Source organism: Apodemus sylvaticus, chromosome 3 (assembly GCF_947179515.1).
Source record: "Apodemus sylvaticus chromosome 3, mApoSyl1.1, whole genome shotgun sequence".
Classification (NCBI taxonomy): domain Eukaryota; kingdom Metazoa; phylum Chordata; class Mammalia; order Rodentia; family Muridae; genus Apodemus; species Apodemus sylvaticus.
The window spans coordinates 150910339-150935455 of NC_067474.1; the positions used below are offsets into that span (position 1 = coordinate 150910339).

At 48.7% G+C, this 25117-nt stretch overlaps 1 protein-coding gene and 1 long non-coding RNA gene across 2 annotated transcripts; one reads left to right on the plus strand and one right to left on the minus strand.

Moving 5' to 3' along the window:
* Positions 1-2286: 2286 nt before the first annotated feature.
* Positions 2287-8396, plus strand: LOC127681500 (uncharacterized). The gene is made up of 3 exons (XR_007977127.1): positions 2287-3237; positions 3690-3790; positions 7247-8396. It is a non-coding gene; the product is annotated as an uncharacterized LOC127681500 (long non-coding RNA).
* Positions 8397-11943: 3547 nt separating this feature from the next.
* On the minus strand, positions 11944-19964 carry Cela3b (chymotrypsin like elastase 3B). The gene is made up of 8 exons (XM_052177804.1): positions 19850-19964; positions 17692-17777; positions 15833-15930; positions 15573-15707; positions 14582-14718; positions 14189-14331; positions 12856-13008; positions 11944-12031 (listed from the first exon to the last, which is right to left on the minus strand). Exons 1-8 carry the CDS (start codon positions 19887-19889, stop codon positions 12014-12016), a joined length of 810 nt encoding a protein of 269 aa, XP_052033764.1. The 5' UTR covers positions 19890-19964; the 3' UTR covers positions 11944-12013.
* Between the last annotated feature and the right edge of the window lie 5153 nt (positions 19965-25117).

Below are 25117 nucleotides of genomic sequence, written 5' to 3' on the forward strand. Positions count from 1 at the left end.
CAAGGGGAACTGAACGCAGGTCCTCTGCAAGAGCAGTACAGGCTCTTAATGGTCTGCCAGTCCCAGCAGACCAGTTCTCAGCACCTTGTTACTAAGCTGTTCTTGAGTTTCCCTGACCCACTTTCTAGAGCTTGATCTGATTCTGGTCCCTGTTCTTGGATATTCCTGGAACACATGCCAGTTCTCATTATCTGGCCTTTGCCCACTGAACAGGGTGGGCTCATCTTCCCAAAGTTGTGAGTAACTTAGAATGAGAGGCAGAGGCAGAGCGCCCCTTGTTCTTAGATTGTATTTCTCATGTGTTATGTGAGGGTATCTGTTGGAGTTCAGAAGACAATTTTAGGGAGTTTGTTCTCTCTTCCTTCAGGGGACTGAACTCACATCGTCAGGCCTGGCAGCAAGTGCCCTCCCCCACTGAGCTGGCTCACCAGCCTGTGGGTACTGCTAGTTTAGAAATGGTTTATGTGGTTAAAGAGATGATCCTCCAGCTCCAGGGGAGTATCTGATGCCTCTGGCCTCCAAGGGCATCTGCACAACTATGAACATACACAAATAAATAAAATTTAGAAAAATCATCTTTTAAAAGGTAAAGTGAATAAGTAAAAACTTAAATAAAATTTAAAAAATTAAACTTAAAAAAAAAAAGATGGTTTGTATACTGAGGGGTCATGTGTTGGAAACTTGGTTGCCAGCCATGTCAGGAGAGACCTTTAAGGGGTAGGACCTGGCCAAATGTAATGGTACATCCTGTAACCCCAGCACTCAGGAGGTGGAGGCAGGAGGATCAAAAGCTCCAGATCAGTCTCCACTTCATACCAAGTCACAAGAAAGTCAAGAGGAAGTTGAGGACAGTCAGAGCTTATCTGAAGCTGCCTTTTTTAAACAAAGTAGCATAAAGGTAGGGCCTGGCAGATAATTAGGTCACTGCATCGTGTTGGCACTACCCTTAGGAAGGATTAATACTACTTTCCTGGAAATAGTTCATTGTCTTAACTGTTTTGAGACTGTGTCTGTAGCTCAAGCTGGCCTCAGACTGACTTTGTAGCAGAGATGACCTAGAATTTCTGATCCTTTGTCCTTCCCCAAGTGCTAAGACTGCAACCTTGGGCCAGCCCATCCACCTTATGCAGAGCTGGGGACCTAAACCTCTCCAGAATAATGATTAATCACTCTACCAATTGAGCATGTTCCTGCCTGAGATAGTTCTTTATTATCTATTTGTTTATTGTTTGTTTGCTTTTTAAATGAGTTATTTATGTATATGAGTACACTGTAGCTGTCTTCAGACACACCAGAAGAGGGCGTTGGATCCCATTACAGATAGTTGGGAGCCACCATGTGGTTGCTGGGAACTGAACTCAGGACCTCTAGAAGAGCAGTCAGTGCTCTTGACCCCTGAGCCATCTCTGGCCCAAAATGTGTTATTTTCACAAGAAAATACCCAGAATCTTCACCAGACTGGCATCTAGAAATAATCTTTAAATTGTTAAGGAGTAGGGAGTTAGTTTCCAAGGTTACTTCTGAGACACAGACCAGCTCCACAACTGGCCTGCCTTATAAATGTTATCAGTTTCTGGAAACCACTCGCCCAGCACAAAGCTCTTCTCCCTAGGTAAATATTCAACAAGTTTTTTTTGTTTGTTTGTTTGTTTTTGGGGTTTTTTTTTGTTTTTGTTTTTTTGTTTGTTTGTTTGTTTTGTTTTTTTGTTTGTTTTTTTGTCTTTTGTTTTCCTATTCCATTGCACTGAGCACAAGAAAGTCAAGAGGAAGATACTTTTCAGGTTTTCCCCTCTTGCCAAAACCTTTCTGAGGGAAGATCCCAATCCCACTTAGGAAAGCACCCTTTTATGGTACCCAGAATCTTCACAAGACTGGCATCTAGAAATAATTTTAAGTTGTTAGGGAGTTAGTTTCCAAGGTTACTTCTGAGAGACAGATCAGCTCCACAACTGGACTGCCTAATAAGCGCTATCAGTTTCTGGAAACCACTCGCCCAGCACAAAGCTTTTCTCCCCAGATAAATGTTCAACAACTTTTTTGTTTTCTTTTTTTTTCCTGTTCCACTGCACTGAGCACGTTTTCTCCACCCTCCCTGATATTATCCTCAACCTCAGCTCATAACACAACTGCAAGCCCCGTTGTCCACATTAGCAGTTGTTGAATTTAGAAGCCAACCCAATTCTTTCGTTAACCCAGAGTTATAATTTACTTATTTTGGCTTTTTTTTTTTTTATGGTGTTTTGAAGACAGGCTCCTTCTAAATAGCTTTGGCTGGCCTGGAACTCGCTACGTAACTCAAACTGGTCTCTAACTTGCAGCAATTCTCCTGCCTCTGCCCCTCGAGAGGTGAGATGACAGAAGTGCACCACGCCCTGCTATCCGCCGCGTTCTGATCGCCCTCAGACAGGGTCATCCACACTTAACGGACATGCAATAGGGGAGCAGAGACCTGCTCAAGGCTTCAATTCGGCAAAAGGCGCCCAGCGTGAGGCCGGGAGCCGCCCAGGAGGAGCGGAAATGGACTTCCCGCCCGGGGAGGTTAAGGCGGAGCCAGGCACCGAGCAGCATATATAAAACACGGTCCTCGCCCAAGCCAGTACTCGGAGAAGGCAGACGGAAGGAAGGAGCTGAGCATCTACCTCCGCTGGGGCCACGTCGTAGTCCGAGTTGACTCGGGCCAAGAGCCCAAGACCACTTCCCGCTACTAAGTCTGGAAAAAGGGACGCCAGCTCGCAAACGCGGGACTTCCGGTTTTTTGCCGGAAGCGGAAGTTGTTTGAGGGACTAGATTAGTGGCAGCGTCGCTCTAGACCTCAACCTTGTTAGGCTAGTCTATGGTTCTAACTCGTCTCTTGCCACCCGGCCGAGCTCGGTTCGAGCCCGAGTGGCTTCTGTCGCCCGGGAGGAGGGCTGCCTCTTCCTCTGCCCCGCCCGTTGACTCAGTGGTAAAAAGAGAAGAGATGAGCAGGTATTCCTAGAGTCTCCGAGGCCACACCCTGGAACTTCCGATGCCACTCAAAGACAGAAAGGGGTAGTGTGTTGTTCCACCTTGGGTGGGGTCACTCCGGTTGAGGCTTGGCGCGGTCTACTGGACAAGCCCAGTGTCCTACGTTGCTTTCTTTTGCTGTGATAAACACTGTGATCCGAAGCAGTTTGGAGAGAAAAGAGTTCGTTACAGTTAACACGTTACAGCCACACCACCCAAGAAAACCAGGGCGGGAGCTCGGAGCGGAATCCGGTGAGGAGGAACGCTGCTTACTAGTGTGGGGGTTTTGTTTTGCTTTTCTTTTCTTTTGCTTTTTTTTTTTTATTCAAAGATGACTAGCCCACAATACTCCGCGAATCTATAACACCTTATAAAACCTTCATACAAAAGAATTCAGATATTTTCATCCCCTTTCCTCATCCACTAGTAAAACTTTGTGAGAAAGCACTCCTGCATCCCCAGAGTGCGATGATCCAGAGCGGCCGACCATTCAGCCCTTTCCTTCACCACCTACCTTAGAATAAAAGCTAAACGAACTTGGTGCCCCGGTGTGTTTACTAGCCTGGTTTAGGTCCTGGCAAAATAAACTGTTTTGCAGAGTTACTTCCTTGTTAAGTATTTCTTTGTGCGGCTCCACGAATATTCTTTTCCAACAGTAGTTTGTTTGTTTGTTTTTAAATGTCATGTGTACGATTATTTACCAGCTGTATATCTGCACACCACGTGCATGCCTGATATCCATGGAGGCCAGAAGACGCGCAGTGAATCCCATGGAACTGAACTTAAAGACATTGTGATACGCCATGTGAGTGTTGAGAATCTAGGCCAGATCATCAGGAAGGGCAGCTCTTACCCTCTGAACCATCTCCCCGGCCCCTCAGCCAACTTTCTTATATAGCCCAGGACCACCTTCCTAGGGCTAGCGCTAATCTACCACAGTGGGCTAGGACCTTCTATATCAGTTATTAAGAAAATACCTCAGCTGAGAGGTGGTGGCTCAGCACTAGGGAGGCAGAGATAGGCTGGTGTACAGGGTGAGTTCCAGGACATCCCGGGCTACACAGAGAAACAGGGGTGAGGGTGTGAATGGGGAAAAGGACTAAGACTCTTCACTCTGGCCCTGTTCTATCTATGGGAACAACTGAGAACCCTTCCCACTCACCTCTACAATCATGTTTCCACCTCCTGCTACACTCGGTCAGGTTTCCCTGCCTGCACAGTGGGAGGGTAGATTAGACCCTAGTCTTCTAGCACTTTCTCTGGACTGCCTCAGCAGACTGTGAGGGTTACCCAGGAGAGACACACTTTGTATTAAAGAGCAGGCCTGTTTCGTAGGTTTAGACATTTATGTGAAAGTACAGATTTTGAGGCTCCAAGCAGAATGACTGCCTCTCACAGTAGGATTTACACTGAGAACTGAGCTCCACTCTCCTGTCTACTGTCTTCTCCAGAGACTCTCTGTTCTGGGTTCCAGCTCAAATGTAGCATCCCCCATGCAACCCTCACCATTCCCATCTGCCCAGGAGTGCTAGTGCGCTGTCCCTTTACATCCTAATGACGGGCACCAGCCACCTGGGGAGGTTTTAGTTCATGATGGACCACCTATGCCACAGTGGGTCCATGAGATAATGCCACGTAGGCCAACTATATAGATGGCTGAAATGATGAAGGTGGGAGGAGGGAGCATGGTAATTAGGACTTGGCAGGGCACTAGGTACAGGAAGTCCATTTCTACATAGAAGTATATTCTAGCTGGACAGTGATGGCACACGCCTTTAATCCCAGCACTTGGGAGGCAGAGACAGGCGGATTTCTGAGTTTGAGGCCAGCCTTTGTTTTGTTTTGTTTTCTTTTTTTCAAGACAGAGTTTCTCTGTGTAGCCCTGGCTGTCCTGGAACTCAACTCTGTAGACCAGGCTGGCCTCCAACTCAGAAATCCACCTGCCTTTGCCTCCCAGAGTGCTGGGATTACAGGCATGTGCCAGCACTGCCCCGCTCATATCCTTGTAATTAAAAAAAGAAGAAAGATCTAAAGAGATGGCTCAGGGGCAAAAAGCACTTGCTGCTCTTGCAGAGGATGTGGGTTTGATTACCAGTACCCATATGGTGGCTCACACCCATCTCTTATTCCATTTCCAAGGAAACCAACACCTTCTGCATCCCCTCTGGTACTATACTGAGTATATATATACCCATGTCTTTTTTTTTTTAAGATTTATGTATATATTTTATGTATTTGAGTGCTCTATCTGCATGCACACCTCTATGCCAGAAGAGGGCATCATGTCACTCTATAGATGGTCGTGAGCCACCATGTGGCTGCTGGGATTTGAACTCAGGACCTCTGGTCAAGCAGACAGTGCTTTTAACCTCTGAGCCATCTCTCCAGCTCATCTAAAAATATCTTTAAAGAGAGAGTGAGCGAAGAAAGAATGCATCTTCATTTTTATCTCATTCATCCTCCTAGAAAGGGTCCAGGAAATCAGGGATCCTGCCCGTCCTGTCTCCATCAGGCGTGTGTGTCACCGATGTTATTACGATTGAATTTAGAGCTAGCTTCATGCGTGCAGGTGCCGTACTGCTGTGCTGCTCCCTGCTCTCTCTCTCATTCTCTTTCTTTGCCTTCTTTTTAAAGCTACATTTATCTATTTTGTCTGTGTGCACACACAGTCCTGTGCCACAGTTGTGTGCACTCACACAGTCCTGTGCCACAGTGCCCTTGTGAGGTCAGAAGACAACTTGCAGAAGTCTATTCTCCCTTTTTACCTTGAGAGCCTGAAAATGGAACTCTGGTCATTAAGCTTGGTGGTTGTCTTAGGGTTTTACTGTGAACAGAAACCATGACCAAGGCAACTCTTATGAGGACAACATTTAATTGGGGCTGGCTTACAGGTTCAGAGGTTCAGTCCATTATCATCAAGGCAAGAGTATGGCAGCATCCAGGCAGGCATGGTGCAGGAGGAGCTGAGAGTTCTACATCTTCATCTGAAGGCTTCTAGCAGAATACTACCTCCAAGGCAGCTAGGATGAGGGTCTTAAAGCCCATGCCTCCCAGGCACACGCCTTTAATTCCAGCACTTGGGAGGCAGAGGCAGGTGGATTCCTGAGTTTGAGTCAAGCCTGGTCTACAGAGTGAGTTCCAGGACCGCCAGGGCTACACAGAGAAACCCTGTCTCAAAAGACCAAAAAAAAAAAAAAAAAAAAAAAGCCCACGCCCACAGTGACACACTGCGTCACTCCAACAAGGCCACACCTAATCGTGCCGCTCCCTGGACCAAGCAGGTACAAACGATCACAGAGGCAAACACCTTTATCCACTGAGATAAAGTTTCACAAAGTTTTTCCAGGCTGGCTTTGAACATGTGGTGCTCACCCCACACCGTTGGACTGTGTGCTCCATCGGGTCTGAGTCATGCTCTTCTGCCCCAGTGTCTGACATATCATTGACAGGTACTCAGCTGGGATGATGGGCCTGTGATATCAGGCCTTGTTCCGCCCCCAACACTTAGAACTCAAGGATGGGCTGTGGGTCAACTTGCAAAAATCACTGAGGCAAGGGGAAGAGAGGGCTTGAAGTCTGGGACCACCAGGAACAGAGCTGTGCTTGAACAAAATTAAAGTCGGTTGCCTGGTGCAGTCAGCGGCACAGAATAAACTGGTAAGGCCAAAGGGAAAAATGGGGTTCTCATAGGGTTTGGGTCTGAGTGGGACTGAGAAATTCAAAGCATGCAGTGCTGGTTGGGCCTCAGCAAACCTAGCTGTATGAAAGAGGTTAACATTCAACTTGAAGCCAAGCAGTGGTGGCGCACGCCTTTAATTCCAGCACTTGGGAGGCAGAGGCAGGCAGATTTCTGAGTTCAAGGCCAGCCTGGTCTACAGAGTGAGTTCCAGGACAGCCAGGGCTACACAGAGAAACCCTGTTTCGAAAAACAAAAGCAAGCAAACAAAAAAAATCCGGCTTGAGCCAAATATTAGACTCATGATTCTGTTCCCTTGGATACTGTTAAGATAAATATAGACTGTTGTGTTTAACAAACACACACACACACAAAAGCCTTTTCTGACACTTTGCACCTGGGTTGAGAATCTAGGCTGCTTCTCTGTGGGATCTGGCGCCGACACACTGACAAGAAGAGGCTGTTCTGACCTCAAGGCTGTGGTGTCACACAGCAAAGTTTTTGACACATTTGGAAAACAAGGGTTCTCAGCACTGCCTGTGTCTTTGTTATCGGAAGGGTTTTTCTCTTCTCTTTCTTTTGTAGTGCTGGGGACTGGGCCACGGAGCCTTGGTGACTGGACAAGCCCACTGACACCAAGCTATGCTCCAAAGGAAGACTTGACAAAATCACCGTGGATGGGAATCTCACCATCACCCCAGCATCTGGAAGCAGAGCAAAGCCTCTGTGGCAAAGCTTAGTGACCTTGCCCCCTTGTGGCCCCTGCTCCCTGAGCCCTGCATCACAGTGACTGTTGTGTAACCATCCTGGCAGAAGGGACAAGTTTTAAAGAGAGACATCCGTGCCCCTCCCTCTGGCTATCAGAGGAGTGAAGCAACGGTCCCCAAAGAATTGCAGTGTCCCTGAGAGCGAGCTGTTGCAGTAATTTCTTACCCCAAAAGCCTGTATAAAAAGCACACAGCCAGTTATATTTATAAGCTGTATGCCTAGATTGGGCAGATATATCACTACATTAATTTATTCCACAGCTATGAGATCCCTTGCTACTTGCAGCTTTTCCAGGCCACGTGGTCCTGCTCCATCTTCCACCTCCTCGTCCTCCTTTCTTCCTCTCTCAGATGTCCAGTCCCACCTTTCCCTTCCCCTGCCCAATCATGGGTTCTAGCCTTCATTGGACCAGTCAGAATGGGGAGAAGGTTCAATTAACATCAAAATATAAATAGCACCAGGGAAACCTACAATAGCATCCTGCTTGAAGAAGGAAAAGGCCTTGTGCCAGCCAGAGGAAGGATGTTTCTCCCAGAGGGAGATTTGACACAGTTGTGGCAGCTTGTCAGACTACACTGCAGAAAGGCTGAAGCTGAGACAAGACAGGTAAGGCCCCCGTGACAAGGACTACATAGTTATTCCTATCTCTAAGCTGCCTGTCAGAACTCAGAGATAGATTTGGTGTGGAATGATCACTGGACTTCATCGTGTTCCTTGTTCGTTTTCCCAATGTGGCTGTATTAAAGGTTGTGTTTTATAAAAAGATAGAGAAGAAATATGTTTGCTGGATGTGCAGTCAGGTCTGGGGGGATGGGGTGCCTCTGTGGGCCCATGCTGAGGCATCCCTTCCCCCTGAGGGACCAGCCACACAAAAATATAGAATGAATAGAATAAATAGAATACATAGAATAAATAGAATAAAGTTTATTCAGGGCATGCGGAAGGGAGTTGAGAGAGTAGAGACAGAGAAAGGCAAAGAGACAGAGTAGAGGCATAGAGGCCGGCCATGAGCACTGAGAGAGAAGGGGGAAGGGAATGGGGAGAGAGGGGGAGCAGGAGCAAGGGGACGGAGCAAGAGCAAGAAAGCAAGAGAGAGAGGGGGCTAGCAGCCCCTTTTACAGTGAGTCAGGCACACCTGGCTGTTGCCAGGTAACTGTGGGCGGAGCCTAGACTAAATGCCAACATTAAATTTCTCTGCTTTTCACTCTTATTTAGCTGCTGAATTGGGGACCAGTGGTGAGCCTCCTTGCAGCATCTAGGCTTGAACCCTGAAAACTTTGCTGGCATTTGGGGCTTTGAGGCAAGTTACAAGCCCTACTGGTGGGACCCACCAAGTGCAGGCTCTCTTCCTCTCTCCCGCTGTATGTGTTACACAATGTCAGTAGATGCTTGTGCCCATTAAATCTAATTAGATACAAAAGTTCTAAATACAGAGAAATGGACAGGGCCAGCAAAAGAACAGAAGTCGTGGAAGAGAAGAAACAAAGGGGGAGAGTTAAAAAAAAAAAAAAAGAAAGAAAATCAGAGCTGGAGACACAGCTCAGAGGTCAAGAGCACAGACTGCACTTCCAGAGGTCCTGAGTTCAATTCCCAGCAACCACATGGTGGCTCACGACCATCTGTAATGGGATCTAATGCCCTCTTCTGGTGTGTCTGAAGACAGCTACAGTGTACTCACATAAGTAATTTCTTAAAAGAAAACAAAAAAGAAAAAATGAAAATCTCTTAAAGCAAAAGACTCTAAAACATGGCCAATGCTACTATTCTGGGGGTTTTGGGAGAGGTATTAGAATTGTTGGATCCAGTTTAGTTACTATTCTATTACAGTGAGGGGACACCACGACTAAGGCGGCTTACAAAAGGAAGGCGTTTGACTGGGGGCCTGCTTACAATTTTTAGTCTATGATCATCATGGTGGGAAGCAGACGAGCGTGATGTTGGAGCAGCAGCTGGGAGCTTTATCTCCTTATCCATGGGCAGCAGGCGGGGTCATTGAGAGAAAGAGGGAGGGGGTGAGAGAAGAGAGAAGAGAGAGGTGGGCTTGTAATACCTCAAAGCCCAAATCCCCAGTGATACACCTCATCCTACAAGGTCACACCGCCTAGTCTTTCCCAAACAGTTACACTAACTGGGGATCAAGCATTCAAATATAGGATTCTGTGGGGGCCATTTCCATTCAAACCTCTGCATCTCCTTTATGATCGAAAGGATGAAATTGTTGAGTTGGACGATCTTAATATGAAGGTTAACTTCCCATCCTCAGCTGTGGATTAGCAAGCATTACCACCCTGAGCCATGTCTAAAAGGAAAAGAAGTATCGATGCCACATTTTTCTTTGAAAGGCAAATTGTCAGCTTTTAATGATTTACAAAATAGAAGCAGAAAAGAAAAAGGGTTGATGTGCTAATCTTGACTCATTAAAAACAAGTTATCATTGCTTCCAACTCTTAAGAGATTTGAATTGTTAAGACTGGGGGAGGAAGAAGACCAAGAAGACAGAATTGTTGATCAAGTCAAATTGTTGATTTGATCCACTTGAAATGTAGACAATTTCCTGACTGGCTGCTGCCAGTGTGTGGTGAGAAGTAGTGTGTCTTAGCTGCGCCCGGCCTCCCTGGGAGCTGGGTGGAGGTCCCTGGGGCCGCCCCAGGGACCTCTGCCAACTGCGGCATCAGATGTCTCCCTGGCCTTTATTTTGAAGTCGTTTGGGGGTGTTATCCAAGGGCTCTCCCCTGTCCACTGGGTGGAGGAGGGTCAGCTTTGGCAACACCTGTGGATGCATTCTGTCAGGCGATGTGGCGTGACTCGGTAAAACTGACTAAAGCCACTCTGACCTGGTTCTGAACGTCGTCCTCAGCTTCACCCTGCCGCCCCCCCCCCCCCGGCCCCCAGTCCTGCTGCCTTCTGACTCAGGCCTTTGCCAGATCAGTTTTTGGATTTTTCTTTTTTCCTTACGGAGCTGGAAGAGGGTTTTATGGGGGAGGCTTGAGATCTCAGGAATGACTTTAGAAGAAAACTGTAGGGCCATTTGCCATGCGCGGGGGTAGTGGATGGGAAGAGGAGAAACGGGGGTGGGAAGATGTGAGAAATATTGTTGACACAGTCATCTTGGAGAATTAGGTCATTGGCAGAGCTGACAAACGCTGGCCCACCAGGGAACTTCAGTTCTGGGAATACAGCCTAGGGAGTTCGCACACATGTGCCTCTGGAGATACATCCAAGGACACCCTTCCGAGCATTTCTTGTGACCCTAGAAAGTTGGCCTGGCTCATCAGCAAGTCAGGGGGAAAAATAACTTTTGTCTAAGGCATTCATCACAGACCAGCAGCCATCAGGAGGCTACAATGCAGAGAGTGACACAGCCAACAAACAAGTTGAATGGACTTTTTTTTTTTTTTTTAAATTATTGCCATTCGGTGGTGGCACATACCTTTAATCCCAGCACTTGGGAGGCAGAGACAGGAAGATCTCTGACATCAGGGCCAGTCTGGTCTACACAGCGAGTTCCAGGACAATCAAGGCTACTCAGAGAAATACTGTCTGAAAAACCAAAAAACAAACAACAGCAACAAAATTATTTACTGTCTTTTATTGTTTAGCAATGTGTTGTTGTTGTTGTTGTTTATTTGTATCTTTGGTTGATTTTGAGACAGTCTTACTGTGTAGCCCAGGCTGGCCTTAATCTTCTGATCCTCCTGTCTTAGCCTCCCCACACAGTATCATTATAGGTTCTGGGCCACTCTACCTCATCTATCAATGCATTTTTTTTAAAATCGAAATTGATGCAGATTAGATGTTCAGTTGGTGAAGTGTTTGGCATACATGCATGAGGTTCTGAGTTCAATCCCTGGTGACCACAGAAAAAGCTGGGTGTGGTAGTACACACTTGTAATCTTAACACTAGAAAGACAGAGACGGATGTCTGCGGTTCAGAAGGGTCATTGTCCTCTCAGTGCAGCCAGCACCCTCCTGAGAGGCTGTCTCACCTCCTTGTGTGCCCAGTTATGAACCTGACACAAGGCAAGTCTCTTATCAGGGTTACTCTGAGGCCTCCTCTGGAGCAAGGAGTAAATGTTTGTTGAATGAATGAATGACCACAGCCCTCTTCCTCTGGTCCCCTCCACAGATAGAAAATACTTAGTCTTTCCTCTTTTCCCATGATTCCCGACAAGACTAGATTTTTCTGTAGACTTCTTATTTCTATGGCTACACTGAGAAGCCACCAGTTTCTATGTGACTATCTACTACCACTGACTATATTCACAGTCCTATGTGTGACTATTAATGTGACAACATCTCTGGGTTTCCTGACAGGCTGTCACTTTCTGTGTTGGAAGCCCTATGTCCTTGTATGGTGGTCACCCCATTGCAGCCCCACCCACCCCCTTTCAGAGGCTCATTCTCTCCTCCTGAGTGGAGGGGCTGTCTCTGGCCCCACCTCCACATTTCAGACCTAAGATTTCACAAACTGGTCAGAGCACAAGAGTTCTGTCAATGAAGGCAGAGAGCATCAATTTGGGACTTTCAGAAAGGTCTTTATTCTTTAGAGGACCTGGGGTCCATGTTGCCAGCCGAGCCTTGGATCTAGTTGTTGGCAATGATCTAAAAAAAAAAAAAAAGGCAGAAGGTTGGAAAAGAACAGAATAATTAATTAAGATCACAAGCCTTGGGCCTGCAGGACCTGGAGGGACTAGGCAAAAGACCTCGCTCTGTCACTGGATACTGTGTGTCTCTGGGGGAGTGACTTGACCTCTCTGAGCCTTAGTTTCCTCGTCTCCTTAAGAGAGGTAATAATAGCAGCTGCCTCATGGGTATTTTGTTTGTTTTGTTCTTGTTTTGTTTTCTGAGACAAGGTTTCTTTGTGTAGCCCTGGCTGTCCTGGAACTTGCTCTGTAGACCAGGCTAGTTTTGAACTCAGAGATGGGTATGGGTCTGCCTCTGCCTCCCAAGTGCTAGGTTTAAAGGCGTACACCATGGCTTCATGGGTATTCCAGATGAACTATTAGCTAAGATTCTTAGCACAGAGAATCTACAAATCCCAGCCGGTATTCCTGTCAGGAAGATCAGCCATTGTCTTGGACCTCCTGTGTCCTCTGCACCCTCCCTGACCACAAGAACCCACACCATGGTTCTCAGCATCCTTCCCTCTAGTGTCTGCCTCTCATCTGTCTGCCGACAGGCTATCTGTCTGTCTATCCATTGTCTGACATACTCTCTGTCCCCCTTGTCTAGGAAGGACCTGGGTCAGGGGACACTTCTCAATACCTATTAGATTCTGGAAGTGCAGCCACACAAAACATTCCTGAACTCTCTAGAATGTCCCCAAAGATCCCTCCCTTGGCCCCATGAGCCTCAGGGCTCCTCAGGGTCTACAGATTCTCCTCCTGAAAGTCCCTGGCAGGCTTCCGTCTCCTTCGCAGCCTCACCTCCTCAATCCAGTCATTGAAGGCTGAGACACGGGTGAACACCGTGGGCTTCTTCAGGGTGTTGCAGCCCAATGAGGAAACGAAGCTGGTCACACCGTGGACCTGCCAGGTGCCATTCTCAGTGGGACAGTTGAGGGGTCCTCCAGAGTCACCCTGCAATGGCCACAAATGTTGGGGCTGAGGTGTGTCTGAGGATAGGAGCCAACTCTGACTTCAATGATATCGATAAACATTCACACTGCTTCATCTCTCTGGGTACCAGTTTGCAAGAGAAAACCCACTTACAAAACCACAAGGCACTGGTTCTTGATCTGAGGGTCAGGACCCCTTTGGGGGTCACATATCAGATATCCTGCATATCAGCTATTTACACTACAGTTTATAACAGCAGCAAAATCACAGTTATGAAGTAACAACGAAATAATTTTATGGTTGGGGGTCACAACAACATGAGGCACTGGATTAAAGGGTCACAGCATTATGGAAGTTGAAACCCAGGGTTAATGAGACAATGTAGGACTTCAACACAGCTCCCAGCAGAGGCAGCTCTCCAGAGATGGTGCCTATCATTATTGTTACGTACCACATCTAATGCTTTGTTTGTTTTTAATTGAGATACTGTATAGCCCGGGCTGATCTTGAACTTGCAATCCTCCTGCCTCAGCCTCCAACAGCGCTGGGATTTCAGGTTAGGATGATAAGCATGTACTTATACACAACAAGAGCATTCTGAATGTTTCACTATCCCTTCAAAGCCACAGCTGACATGGGCTGGCGATATAGCTCAATTGCTAAGTGTTTGCTTATCATGCACAGAGCTGTGAATCCCACGCCTATTACTGCATCATTACTGGATGTGGTAGTAATGCTGTGAGACCATCACTCAGATGGAGACAGGAGGATCAGAAACTCAAGGGAATTCTTGGCTACATCGTGAGTTTGAAGCCCAGACTGTGCTATACCAGAGTCCCAAAACCATGACTGGTCCAGTGTGCTGGTGCACACCCTTCATCCCAGAACTTGGGAAGCAGGTTCATTGCTATGAGTTTAAGACCAGCTTAGACTATAGAGTGATCTCAGGCCAGTCAAGTCTACATTGTGAGACCCTATCTCAAAAATCAGTAGCAAAAAAAAGAGGGAACTGGGGCCATCAAGCCAGGTGGAAGCCAGGCTAGAACCCAGGCTCCTGATGCCGCCTCTGAGTTTCTCTCTACCCCACATGGCCGGGAGACTGCATGAGGCAAACCAAGTAGGTCTTTCCACCTCAGGGCATGTGGTGGAGGGTCTTCAGGGCCCCCCACATGTGCTACCCGGGCAGATGTGAGCTACTCACGTTGCAGCCAGACTGGATATCGCCACCGGCGCACACCATGGTATTCTTCACAGAGAAGCCCCACCAGTCCCACTTGGAGCAGTGTTCATGATCCACCACAGGCAGCAGGGCCTGCTGCAGCTTGTCTGGCAGAGGCCCATTGGCTGGGAAGACAGAGAGCATTGCATGGGATACCATCAAGACTCTATCAGCCTGGTGGGCACCATTGGGGTCTTGTTTGCGCTGTGATTTCTGTGGCCCTGGGCCACACCCCAAAATGATCTATTGTATTTGGGAGGATTGGGGGTAGGTGGGAGGGAGCTGGAGAAGAATTCAGGGGCAGTATAAAGATGGTTTCTGCTGTGACCCTCTACCCCACTTGTCCCAGACACTGTCTCTGTGATCAGCACGTACTGTAGAGGCGGCCCCAGCCGCTGATGTAACACGGGGCTCCATTGGGTAAGATTTCCCCAGCAGGAGGGAGGCAGGCAAGCTGGACTGTGTCTCCCAGCTGGGCACTTCTTGAGAGCTTGACCAGAGCGATGTCATTGCTGGGGGCGGGGAAGGGAGAGTCCCATGAGATCTGGTCCACTAGCAAGCACCTATCTCCTTTGCTCCAGGGACTTTCAGCTCTGGGGAATCCACTGCTCCTTGAATTCTGAGTCTATTTGCTGGTTGGTTCTGTGGTGCTGGGGCTTGAACTTAGTGCTTTGCACATGCTAGACAAATGCTGCATAATCGAGCTACACTCTGGCGCTTCCTAAGTCATTTGTTTTGCTTTGTCTGTGTGACCGTCTCGCTGTGTAGCCCTGGCTAGCCTATGTTAACTAGGCTGGCCTGGAACTCACAGCGCTCCACCTGTTTCAGCCTCCCTGTGCTGAAATTAAAGGCGCCACATTACCACACCTCTTTTCCAAATCCATTCGTAAGGTGGAACAGCTCTGTGAAGCCTCACACCTGCCTTACCCCTGCTGACCTTGGTCATTTGTGTGGTCCTAATGATCCAGCTATGTCATCTGGAAGGCTCAGGGTCACAGTTGCCCTCATCCTACCCCAGTGCTTCCCAATGCAATGGTCTAGGCTGATGTCTGAGAACCCACGCTTCTGACAGCTCCCTGGAGGAGGATGTTGTTACCTGGGTACCACGCTGTAGATACCACTACTCTCCATCTCAACTGCCTACCTGCCACTCAGATCACTTCACTGGGGTCTGATAAAGCTCTCCACTCATCCTGGGATTCTGGCCAAGCTGGGCCAGAGCCTTACGCCACCACTCTTTAGTTACTGCAGTCACCCACAGCCTGTGCGACCTGGGCTTAGCCAGCTGACCCCAGCAGTGAGCTCTCAAACTGCTTGGTGTTTTACAGAATCGAACCCCCAACTCCACACCCAAAGCTTCACTCACCCACAGCTCACACACGCGGAGTTCCACTTGGGGTGCACAAAGAGGTCTCCAGGGTTGACAGGGATCACCTGCTCTGGGCCCTCCTCCACACCACGGTCATACTCACCCAGTACCACCTGGTAGGTGCGTGAAGTCCTGCAAAGGAGTGGAGGTCAGTGGGAGCCGGCAGCCAACCTCGCTCCTCTTCTATTGTCCCAGCTGCCCAGGACACATGCAGGGGTGGTGGGTGGGGCAGGGACAGATGCGGGGATGGAACTTACGAGATGCAGTGGCCTGCAGTCATAACCCAGTCAGGGGTAATGAGGGTGCCACCACAGGTGTGGTGGAAGCTCCCATCCTTCTCATACTGAAGGGAGATCTGGTGGCCAAGAAGGAAAGAGCTTGAGTGGCCTAGACCCAACACCATGGGCTGCCACCAGTGGCTTCATAGGCTATGCGCTGTACAGCTCCAAAAGGTGCTATTCACATGGGAAAATGATGCCCTTTGAAATATCCAGTGCACAAACTATGCAGCTCCTCAGGGGACTCTGTCACTTTCCCACAAGCATCATAGTTTGATTTGACAAGGCCTTCCACCACAGGCTTTATGCTGTCTCTGGGGTCCTCAACATTCTCTGCCCTCTGAGGCATCCACAAACCTTGTGTTTCCTGAGGGCTCCCCTAGACCCCTGTCCTATCAGGTCTCCCATTCTCCTGAACCCTAGATCTTTCAAACATGCCTCACATTGAGGCCTCTGCATTCTCCTCCCTACACATTCTTTCTTTGTTTCATTTAAAAGATTTACTTATTTTATATGCAAGTACACTGTAGCTGTCTTCAGATGCTCCAGAAGGAGTCAGATCTTGTTAAGGATGGTTGTGAGCCACCATGTGGTTGCTGGGATTTGAACTCAGAATCTTTGGAAGAGCAGTCAGTACCCTTAACCACGGAGCCATCTCTCCAGCCCACATTCTGACTTTCAAAAGCTCTCTTACAACTGTGCACAGTAGTCTATACCTGGGATTCCAGCATCAGGAAAGTAGGCAGAAAGACTGTGGTTCAAGACTAGCTAAGGTTACATGAGACTGTCTCAGAGAAAGAAAGAAGGAAGGAAGGAAGGAAGGAAGGAAGGAAGGAAGGAAGGAAGGAAGGAAAGAAGGAAAGAAGGAAAGAAGGAAAGAAGGAAAGAAGGAAAGAAAAAAGAAAGAAGAAAAGAAAGAAAAAAGAAAGAAAGAAAGACAGTCTGGAGGTGGTTGCACACACCTTTGGTCCCAGCACTCAGGAGGCAGAGGCAGGCAAGTTCGAGGTCAGTCTGCTCTATAGAGCAAGTTCCAGGACACCCAAGGCTTCACACAGAAACCCTGTCTCCAAAAAGCAAACCAACCAATCAAACAAACAATAAAGAACGTTTACTTATGTGCATGTGTGTTTCTCTGACTGGATGTGTGTCATGTGTCTTCAGGTGCCCTCAGAGACTAGATCCCCTGGAGATGCTGTACAGGGAGTCATAAGCTGCCAGACTAGGAGCTGAACTCAGGTCCTCTGGAAGATCAGCAAGCACTCTTCACCGCTGACCTCTCTCCGGGCCTGGGTTCAGTTCTTGAGACAAGGTCTCATAGAAGCCAGGGTGGCCCCGAACTTGCTGGATAGCTGAGGCTGACTTTGAACTCCTGATCCTTCTGCCTCTACTGAGTGCTAGGATTACAAGGATGTAACAACTGTCTGCCTTATGGTTTGTGACTACTGTTAGACAGGAACTCTAGCCTTCTGAACATCTCTCCATGGACTCCTATGAACTTCCTAACCCTTTTACAGCTCCCAGAACTTTGACCCTTTTGTAGAACCCAAGGAGTTTAGAAACAAACTCTTCCCTCTAAATACAGCTCCCACAATTCCACTGCTATTAAGCCAATCTCTTAAACACCAGCCTTTCCCCAGATTCCACTTTCACATCCCAGCCAAGATTACAGATGGAACAGTTATAATGTCCAAGAAATGCCTCTGTCCAAGAGTTTTGGACCTTTTGAAGTCAAAGTAGGGAGTGAAGAGGAGCTGGTAGGGTCAAGGCAGGATGCCATGTCACCAGACCTGGGGTTCAGAGCCCACAGTGGATGTGGGGGCAGTCGCTGTCACTCTTACCTGCCAGGGCCAGCTGTAGGGAACAGCATCCTCACCGTTGACTACTCGGCTGGAGGGGTTGTAGGAAGGCTGGCCACAGCCTGAGGCTAGAGGCGGCATTAGAGAAGCCAGTCAGGCAGAGTATCCTCAGAAGGAAAAGGAGGGAAGGGTTGGGGGTGGGGGTTAAGCATGGTGGTGCACGCCTTTAATCCCAGCACTTGGAGTCAGAGGCAAGCTGAATTCTATAAATTCAAAGCCAGTTTGATCTACATGGTGAATTCCAGATCAGCCAATGCTACATAGAGAGATCCTGTCTAAAAAGAAAACAAAGGGGAAGAGGAGGAGGAAGAAGAAGAAGAGGAGGAGGGAGAGGAAGAAAAGGAGGAAGAGAAGTAGGATAAAGAGAGGAAGAGAAGGTTGTAGAAAAGGAGGGAGAGGAGAAGGAGAGAAAGCAAAGGAACGAGTTTTGTGATCACAGGTGAGCCCTTCCGCTCTCTAGACTTCACTAGCCATGTATGAATTAGTATTTATGCATTTAACCTACAGCAGGCCTAGCAGGGTGGTGGTGGTGCACGCCTGTAATCCCAGCACTCTGGGAGGCAAAGGCAGGCAGATTTCTGAGTTCGAGGCCAGCCTGGTGTACAGAGTGAGTTCCAGGACAGGCAGGGCTATACAGAGAAACCCTGTATCAACAAAACCAAATCAAACAACAACAACAAAAACAAAAAACAAAAAAAATCCCTACAGCAGGACTTCCCAGAGTCAGAGGAGGGCAGGGTCTTCTTTAGCTCAAGGACTGAGAGAAGCCTGGACTAACAGAGTGAAATCTTTTCCCCCCAAACAAAATGGGGCTGGCGAGACATCACCCAGGCTAACGACCTGAGTTTTACCCCTGGATCCTGAAAGACGGAACTGACTCCTGCAAGTTGTCCTCTGCTCTCCACATGAGCTCCACAACACACACAGTCCCCAACAAATAAATAAATGTAATAAAACTTTTTTTTAATGACAGCTAAAAGTGACATGCTAGCTCATGCTTGTAATCCCTGTACTTGAGAGAGGGAGGCAGTGGGATTGCCAGGAATTCAAGGAAAGGCAGGCTGGGGTATAATAGAAGACATGTTATAAGATATATATATGGCACGTGAGTCCTGAAGCCATGGGGATGGGTGGCGGGGAGACACTCAGCTCAGGCTTGGCTTGCTCAAGAAAAAGGGGCACGGGGTGGGGCGGGGCTGGAGTCAACGTGCAGCTGGGTGAGGTGTCATGGTAATCTCAGCTGCTCTGAGTCTGAGGCAGGAGGATTATGAGTTGACTACAGGGGAGGGGGATGCAATATGCAATATATATATGAGTGAGGCAGCCTGGGTATAAAGTGAAACTTGACCACTTGCTCAGATGAGCTTGCTTTACTCCCAAGCTCAGTTTCCCCATTGACTCCAAACTGTGTTGAGTTACCTGCGGTCATATAAGAAAAACACCACCGCCGCAGTGGTGGCACACGCCTGCAATCCCAGCACTCTGGGAGGCAGAGGCAGGTGGATTTCTGAATTCGACGCCAGCCTGGTCTATAGAGTGAGTACCAGGACAGCCAGGACTATACAGAGAAACCCTGTCTCGAAAAAAACAAATCCAAAAAAACCAAAAATAAAATAAAAATAGAAATAGAAATAGAAAAAGAAAAAGAAAAAGAAAGAAAGAAAGAAAGAAAGAGAAACAAAGAAAGAAAAGCACCACCATCAGCACCACCAGCCCACCCCACCTGCCGCCTGACATAGCAGACACTCTGTAAAGGCCATCAGTTACCATATGGCCCGCCAAGGGAAGCTTTGTGGGCTGTGTCACAGAAGACTGAAAATTCAAGTCGGAGCCATCAAACCATAGAGCCTAAACTGCAAGCCAGGAGGCTGGCTGTCCATTGTCCCCCTAGAGAAGCCTCGCCCTTCAGACTCCCAACCTTTCTGAGCTGGGTCATCCGCAGCCTGCCCGCCTCCCCCGGCCCAGCCCGGCCCAGAACCAAGCTCAAGGCCCTACAGTCCCATCCTAGTTGAAGCTGAGACCTTCTGTGGAAACAGGCATGAGGTGTCACCCAGGGGGCAAGGAGTGAGGGTCAGTCATATTTCAGGGGCTCCCAGGCTGACAAGGCTGCAAGGAGACATGGGACACGCTGAGGGCTTACCGAGGGCCACAAGCAGGAGGGAACCCAGCAGTCGGAGCATGGTGAACTTCAGGGTGATAGGAAAGGGCTGTGGAGCCGGGGCTCTAATATAGTGCCGGAGGCAGGTGGAGGGGCTGGCGCCAGGCTCCACTCCCACAGTGGGGTGTTCTCCCAACAGGTGGCAGAACACCAGCTTTTTCAAGGCCCAAGGTCACATACCAACCACTGTAGATTAAGGAGCGGGAACTGAGGGAAGGACCCCGGGCCTCCTCCAACCTGTGATTGCACAGGTGGCTTAGAACGGCCAGCTGATAAGAGAAGGACAGGCGAATGGGTTCTATCAGGGAAGGCCGGAACCCTGGAACTGGTCAGACCTGGGTTCAGATCCTGGCTTTGTCTCCTCAGAGTGCTTAGTTTGACTACTGAGTCCCAGAGCTCGAGGCTCTAACATGGGATTAATAATGACATCCACCTCAATAAAAGACTGTTTAGGAGTACTTTCTCTGGCACATTAGCCTCTTTCTAGGGCTGTGAGCACAGACAGCATGTGGTCCCAGTCTGCCTGCAGTCTGTCTAGTGGTATCACAAGATAAACCCACAACAATTTTAAGAAGCTGTTTCTAACCGGTGAGAGCCGGTGATGTAGGAAAATGTAACATCGGTGACTGGGAGGGGACCCCTCCTGTCCCATTTGCCTGGGAGGCAGAGGCAGAGTGACATAATGACTACAGGGGTGGGGGGGGTGCAATATGCACGTTGAGTCCTGAAGCCAGCCATGGGAATGGGTGGCGGGGAGACACTCAGCTTGGTTTGTTCAAGAAAGAGGGGAGAGCAGGGGGCTGAAGTCAACATGGAGCTGGGTGAGGTGTCATGGTAGTCTCAGTTGCTCTGAGTCTGAGGCAGGAGAATTGTGAGTTGGTGGTCAACTAGGACTGCACAGCAAGGCCCTGTCTCAAATCAAAAAGATGAAATCAGTCTGAAGGCGCAGCGTAACACCTCCAAGTGAGTCCTTTGGTTTTATCCTTGTCAAGGAGGGAGAGGAAAAGGAGAGGGAGATAGGGAGAGACAGGAGACAAGACAAGGAAAAAGAAACCAGGGCTGGAGAGATGGTTCAATGGTTAAGAGCACTGCTGAGACTAAAGGCATACTCCACCACTGTCCCATTTAGGGCCAGCATTCTGTGTGAACAAGGCAAGTACACATCCCCTCCTTGTTCCCTTCCCCCATGTCACCTCCGTCCCCCTCCCCCAGCTAAGTACTTCTGACTTTCCCTGAGCATGTGATCAGGCTCAGGGTGGCATAAGCCTTCCTCTGACTGCTAGAAATGGAAGCCAAAGGAGGCCACACTTAGCTGCTCTAAAACTGCTCTAAAATCTGTGGTCCCTTCATGGTGGAAGGCGTCCTGCATGGCCAGGAGGGATTTGTTTAAGGTTTGGGTGCCTCTCCTATCTATCTTGCCCACAGGGACCTATACCACTCCAGTAGCCTGTGCTGTTGGCCAGCTTGAGCACACACAACAGAAACAGCTGTGAAAATCCTTCAAGCTAGGATAAAAATAGCTGTGCCCTCCCTGCTTCCTGTAGGCCCTGACATATTTGCTCAGCTTGGATGCTCACAGCCATTCCCCAAACTCTGCACCGGGGAAGACATGGGGAGAGCCCAGAAGAGAGCACAGGAGAGAGGGGGCAGGCAGGTCCTGAGGTGGTGGTGGCAGCAGCAGCAAAAGGCTGGAAACAGATCTCTGTGTTCAACCCAGCTATCTGACAGATGGGACAGGAGCCCAGGGAAAAGCTAGAATTTGATCAAGGTCTGCACATGTTCCTAGCCAGACAGAAGCTAGCTCAAGCACACGGGAAGAGCTGATCCCACAGGAGGCCCCCAAGTAACACAGAAGGCTCCCCAGCTTTTATCCACAGGGCCTTGAGCTGTGCTGCTCAAGGCATGTGACTCCAGGGGCAGGGAGTTTACAGAGATGGCCTCTCTGAGGACAACTGTCCATGTCCACTTGGGCCAAGTGGGTATCCTTCTCAAAGCCTGGGGAAAGATACTGTCAGCTGTGCTACCGAGCAACCTGGGGTAGGGGCATCTGAAATCCTCGAGGGAGCTGCTGCTGCTTTTTTAAAGATTTATTTATTTATTTATTTTATGTATATGAGAACACTGTAGATGTACAAATGTTTGTGAGCTATTATGTGGTTGCTAGGACTTGAACTCAGGACCTCTGCTCGCTCCGGCCCTGCTCACTCTAACCCCACTGGCTCCAGCCCAAAGATTATCATTAGTATTAAGTACGCTGTAGCTGTCTTCAGACATACCAGAAGAGGGCGTCAGATCACTTTACAGATGGTTGTGAGCCACCATGTGGTTGGTGGTATTTGAACTCAGGACCTCTAGAAAAGCAGTCAGTGCTCTTAACCGCTGAGCTATCTCTCCAGCCCCCAAATTCTGGCTCTTAATACACTGTCCTCCACCTAGTCTGCCAAGAGTTGCTCAAGAGATGGCTCGCTTGCCAGGTGGTGGTAGCACATACCTATAGATTGCAGGCTGTATGCAGGCGAGGTCAAGTGAAGTCTAAGGCTGTGATTGGGCAATGAAAAAGGAAGGCGGGGCTGAGAGTTTCAGAAAGAGAGAACAGGGGACAGACGGGGAGAAAGACCCAGAAAGATGGAGGAAGAGGATGAGCCGTATCCATGTGACTTGAAATAGCCACCGGTAGTTATGAATATCATAGAAGAGCAATAGAGTAACGTAGGACAATTTGTCCAATCTAGGAGTGCAGCTTGTGTTTCTATCAATTGAGTTTTGAGTTCTTTGTGTGGGCATTATGGGGGTTGAGAATTTACTGATATAAGTCCGACTGATAAATTACAAGCCTCTGGAGTTTTGGTTTTACTGGGCTAGCCTCAGGGGCGGATGGCTGGGAAGATACCAGCAGTTCAGAGGCAAGCCAACCATGGGGAAACGGAAGACCGAGAGGCTTGCTGCTCCCGATGGGGGAGGGGAGACCGAGTTACTGGAGCATAGCCGGCATTAGCATGGATTGTTAATAATTACACACAACACACACCTTTAATCCCAGCACTTGGGAGGCAGAGGCAGGCACATCTCTGTGAGTTCAGGACCAGTCTGGTCTACAGAATGAGTTCCAGGACAGCCAGGGCTACATAGAGAAACGCTGTTTCTCTGGGCAGTGGTGGCGCATGCCTTTAATCCCAGCACTACTTAGAAGAGAAAGTATTTAATTGAGGGCCTCTTTACAGTTTCCGGAGCTTGGTCCGTTATCATCACGTCGGGAGCATGGCAGCACACAGGCAGACATGATGCTGGAGAAGGGGCTGAGAGCTACATCCTGAGTCATAGGCAGAAAGAGTGAGGAGACTGTATCTACTGACCTGGCTTTTGAAACATCAATGCCCACCCCCAGAAATACACTTCCTCCAGCAAGGCCACGCCTCCCAATCCCTCTAATCCTATCAAACAATTCTACTTCCTGTTGACCAAGCATTCAAATATATAAGCTTATGATGAGGGCTGTTCGTATTCAGATCACTACAGAGGCTGTCTAGATGGCTCAGTAGATAAAGGGGCTTGCTGTCAAAGCTGACTTGAGTTCAATCCCTAGCACCAACGTGGCGGAAGGAAAGACCCAACTCCCAAGACCTGTCCTCAGACTTCCGCAGAGCGTCATGTAGCACATGGGTCCACCCACAAAACACCCACTACATAACTTTTTAAAGTGCATCTGCTAAAACAAAATTTTGTTTTTGACATTTCTAATGGTCTGAAAAGGGTGGAATACATCGTTAATCCCAGGGGGGGGGGGGGAGAGGGGAGGCAGAGGCAGGTAGATCTGTGAGATCAAGGCCAGCCTGGTGTACAGAGTAACAACTCAGTCAAAGCCGAGCGGTGATGGCGCACACCTGTAATCCCTGCACTCTGGGAGGCAGGCGGATTTCTGAGTTCAAGGCCAGCCTGGTCTACAGAGTGAGTTCCAGGACAGCCAGGGCTACACAGAGAAACCCTGTCTCAAAAAAACCAAATCAAAAAAACCAAAAAAAAAAAAAAAAAAAAAAAAAAAGAAAGAAAGAAAGAGAAAGAAAAAAAGGAGTGAGTAACAACTCAGTCAGAGCTCAGTCAGATATAGTGAAACTGTATCTTGAGCGAAAGAAAGGAAGGAACGAAGGAAGGAAAATAGGACAAAATTCAAATGGCTTTTTCCTGTTTGGGAGGTTTACGCGTGGAACCTGCTGGTACTTGGCTGCTTGCTCTTAGTTCCCCAACTACCTGTCTTGCCCCTCCCAGATTGGCAGCCAAGGGCTGTGTGTGTGTGTGTGTGTGTGTGTGTTTAAGGACGCCTAAGATTAAGCAAGCGCCCATCTGTGGCTTTTAGACCTGGGACCTGCACAGGTGGCCCTCGTCCCAAGGAAGGCCTTGCCTCAGTGGGAACCGGAAGGCATTGGGTAATGTGAACAAGAGCCTTTTTCCACAGCGGGTGCCATGGCTTCCGGAGGCCTGGCAGGGGCAGGGTGGAGGTAGAGGTTCCCTACTCCTCATGTTCTCTCAACCACGTGCACACTCCACAGATGCTCACCAGAGTCATGACAGCTGCCAGGCTGCTCCGGGTCACCTGCTGGTGCTGTGAGAAGGAAGAGAGTTTCAGAGGTGAGGGGGGCAATGCTCCTCAATCCCTGCGGCTCACCCAGCTCCTCTCCAAAAGCTCTGGCTCCACCTGCGCCCTTCTTTCTGGGTCATCTCTTACTCCACGAATCTCCCCCTCCCTCTGCCCCTTCAGGCCTGGAATGTTATAGGCTCCCCATGTTGTGAGACTTCACTGCCCCTTCATTTCCTCAACCTGTGCCTCCTGTGATTAAACCTTCCAGGAAACCCCTCGGGACTGGCATTCGTTCCCTCCAAGGCCTTGGTTTGATGCAGGTTTGGACAAATGAAGCAGAGACCTAAAATAATATAAAATGAGCTGGGCAGTGGTGGTGCACGCCTTTAATCCCAGCACTTGGGAGGCAGAGGCAGGCGGATTTCTGAGTTTGAGGCCAGCCTGGTCTACAGAGTGAGTTCCAGGACAGCCAGGGCTACACAGAGAAACCCTGTCTCGAAAAACAAAAACAAACAAACAAAAAAAAGAAAGAAAGAAAGAAAGAAAGAAAGAAAGAAAGAAAGAAAGAAAGAAAGAAAGAAAGAAAGAAAGAAAGAAAAGGCGGTGGTGGCGGCACAGGCCTTTAATCCCAGCACTGGAGAGGCAAGCTCCAGGGGAGTCAAGGCTACACAGAGAAA

Coding starts and splice junctions, on each gene's coding strand:
- Cela3b (XM_052177804.1), bottom strand. CDS start 19,889: ATGCTCCGACTGCTGGGTTCCCTCCTGCTTGTGGCCCTCG. Junction 14,719..15,572: donor TCCGCGTGTGTGAGCTGTGG/GTGAGTGAAGCT, acceptor CCCCGCCCCCAG/CAATGACATCGCTCTGGTCA. Junction 13,009..14,188: donor ATATCCAGTCTGGCTGCAAC/GTGAGTAGCTCA, acceptor TGGCCATTGCAG/GGTGACTCTGGAGGACCCCT.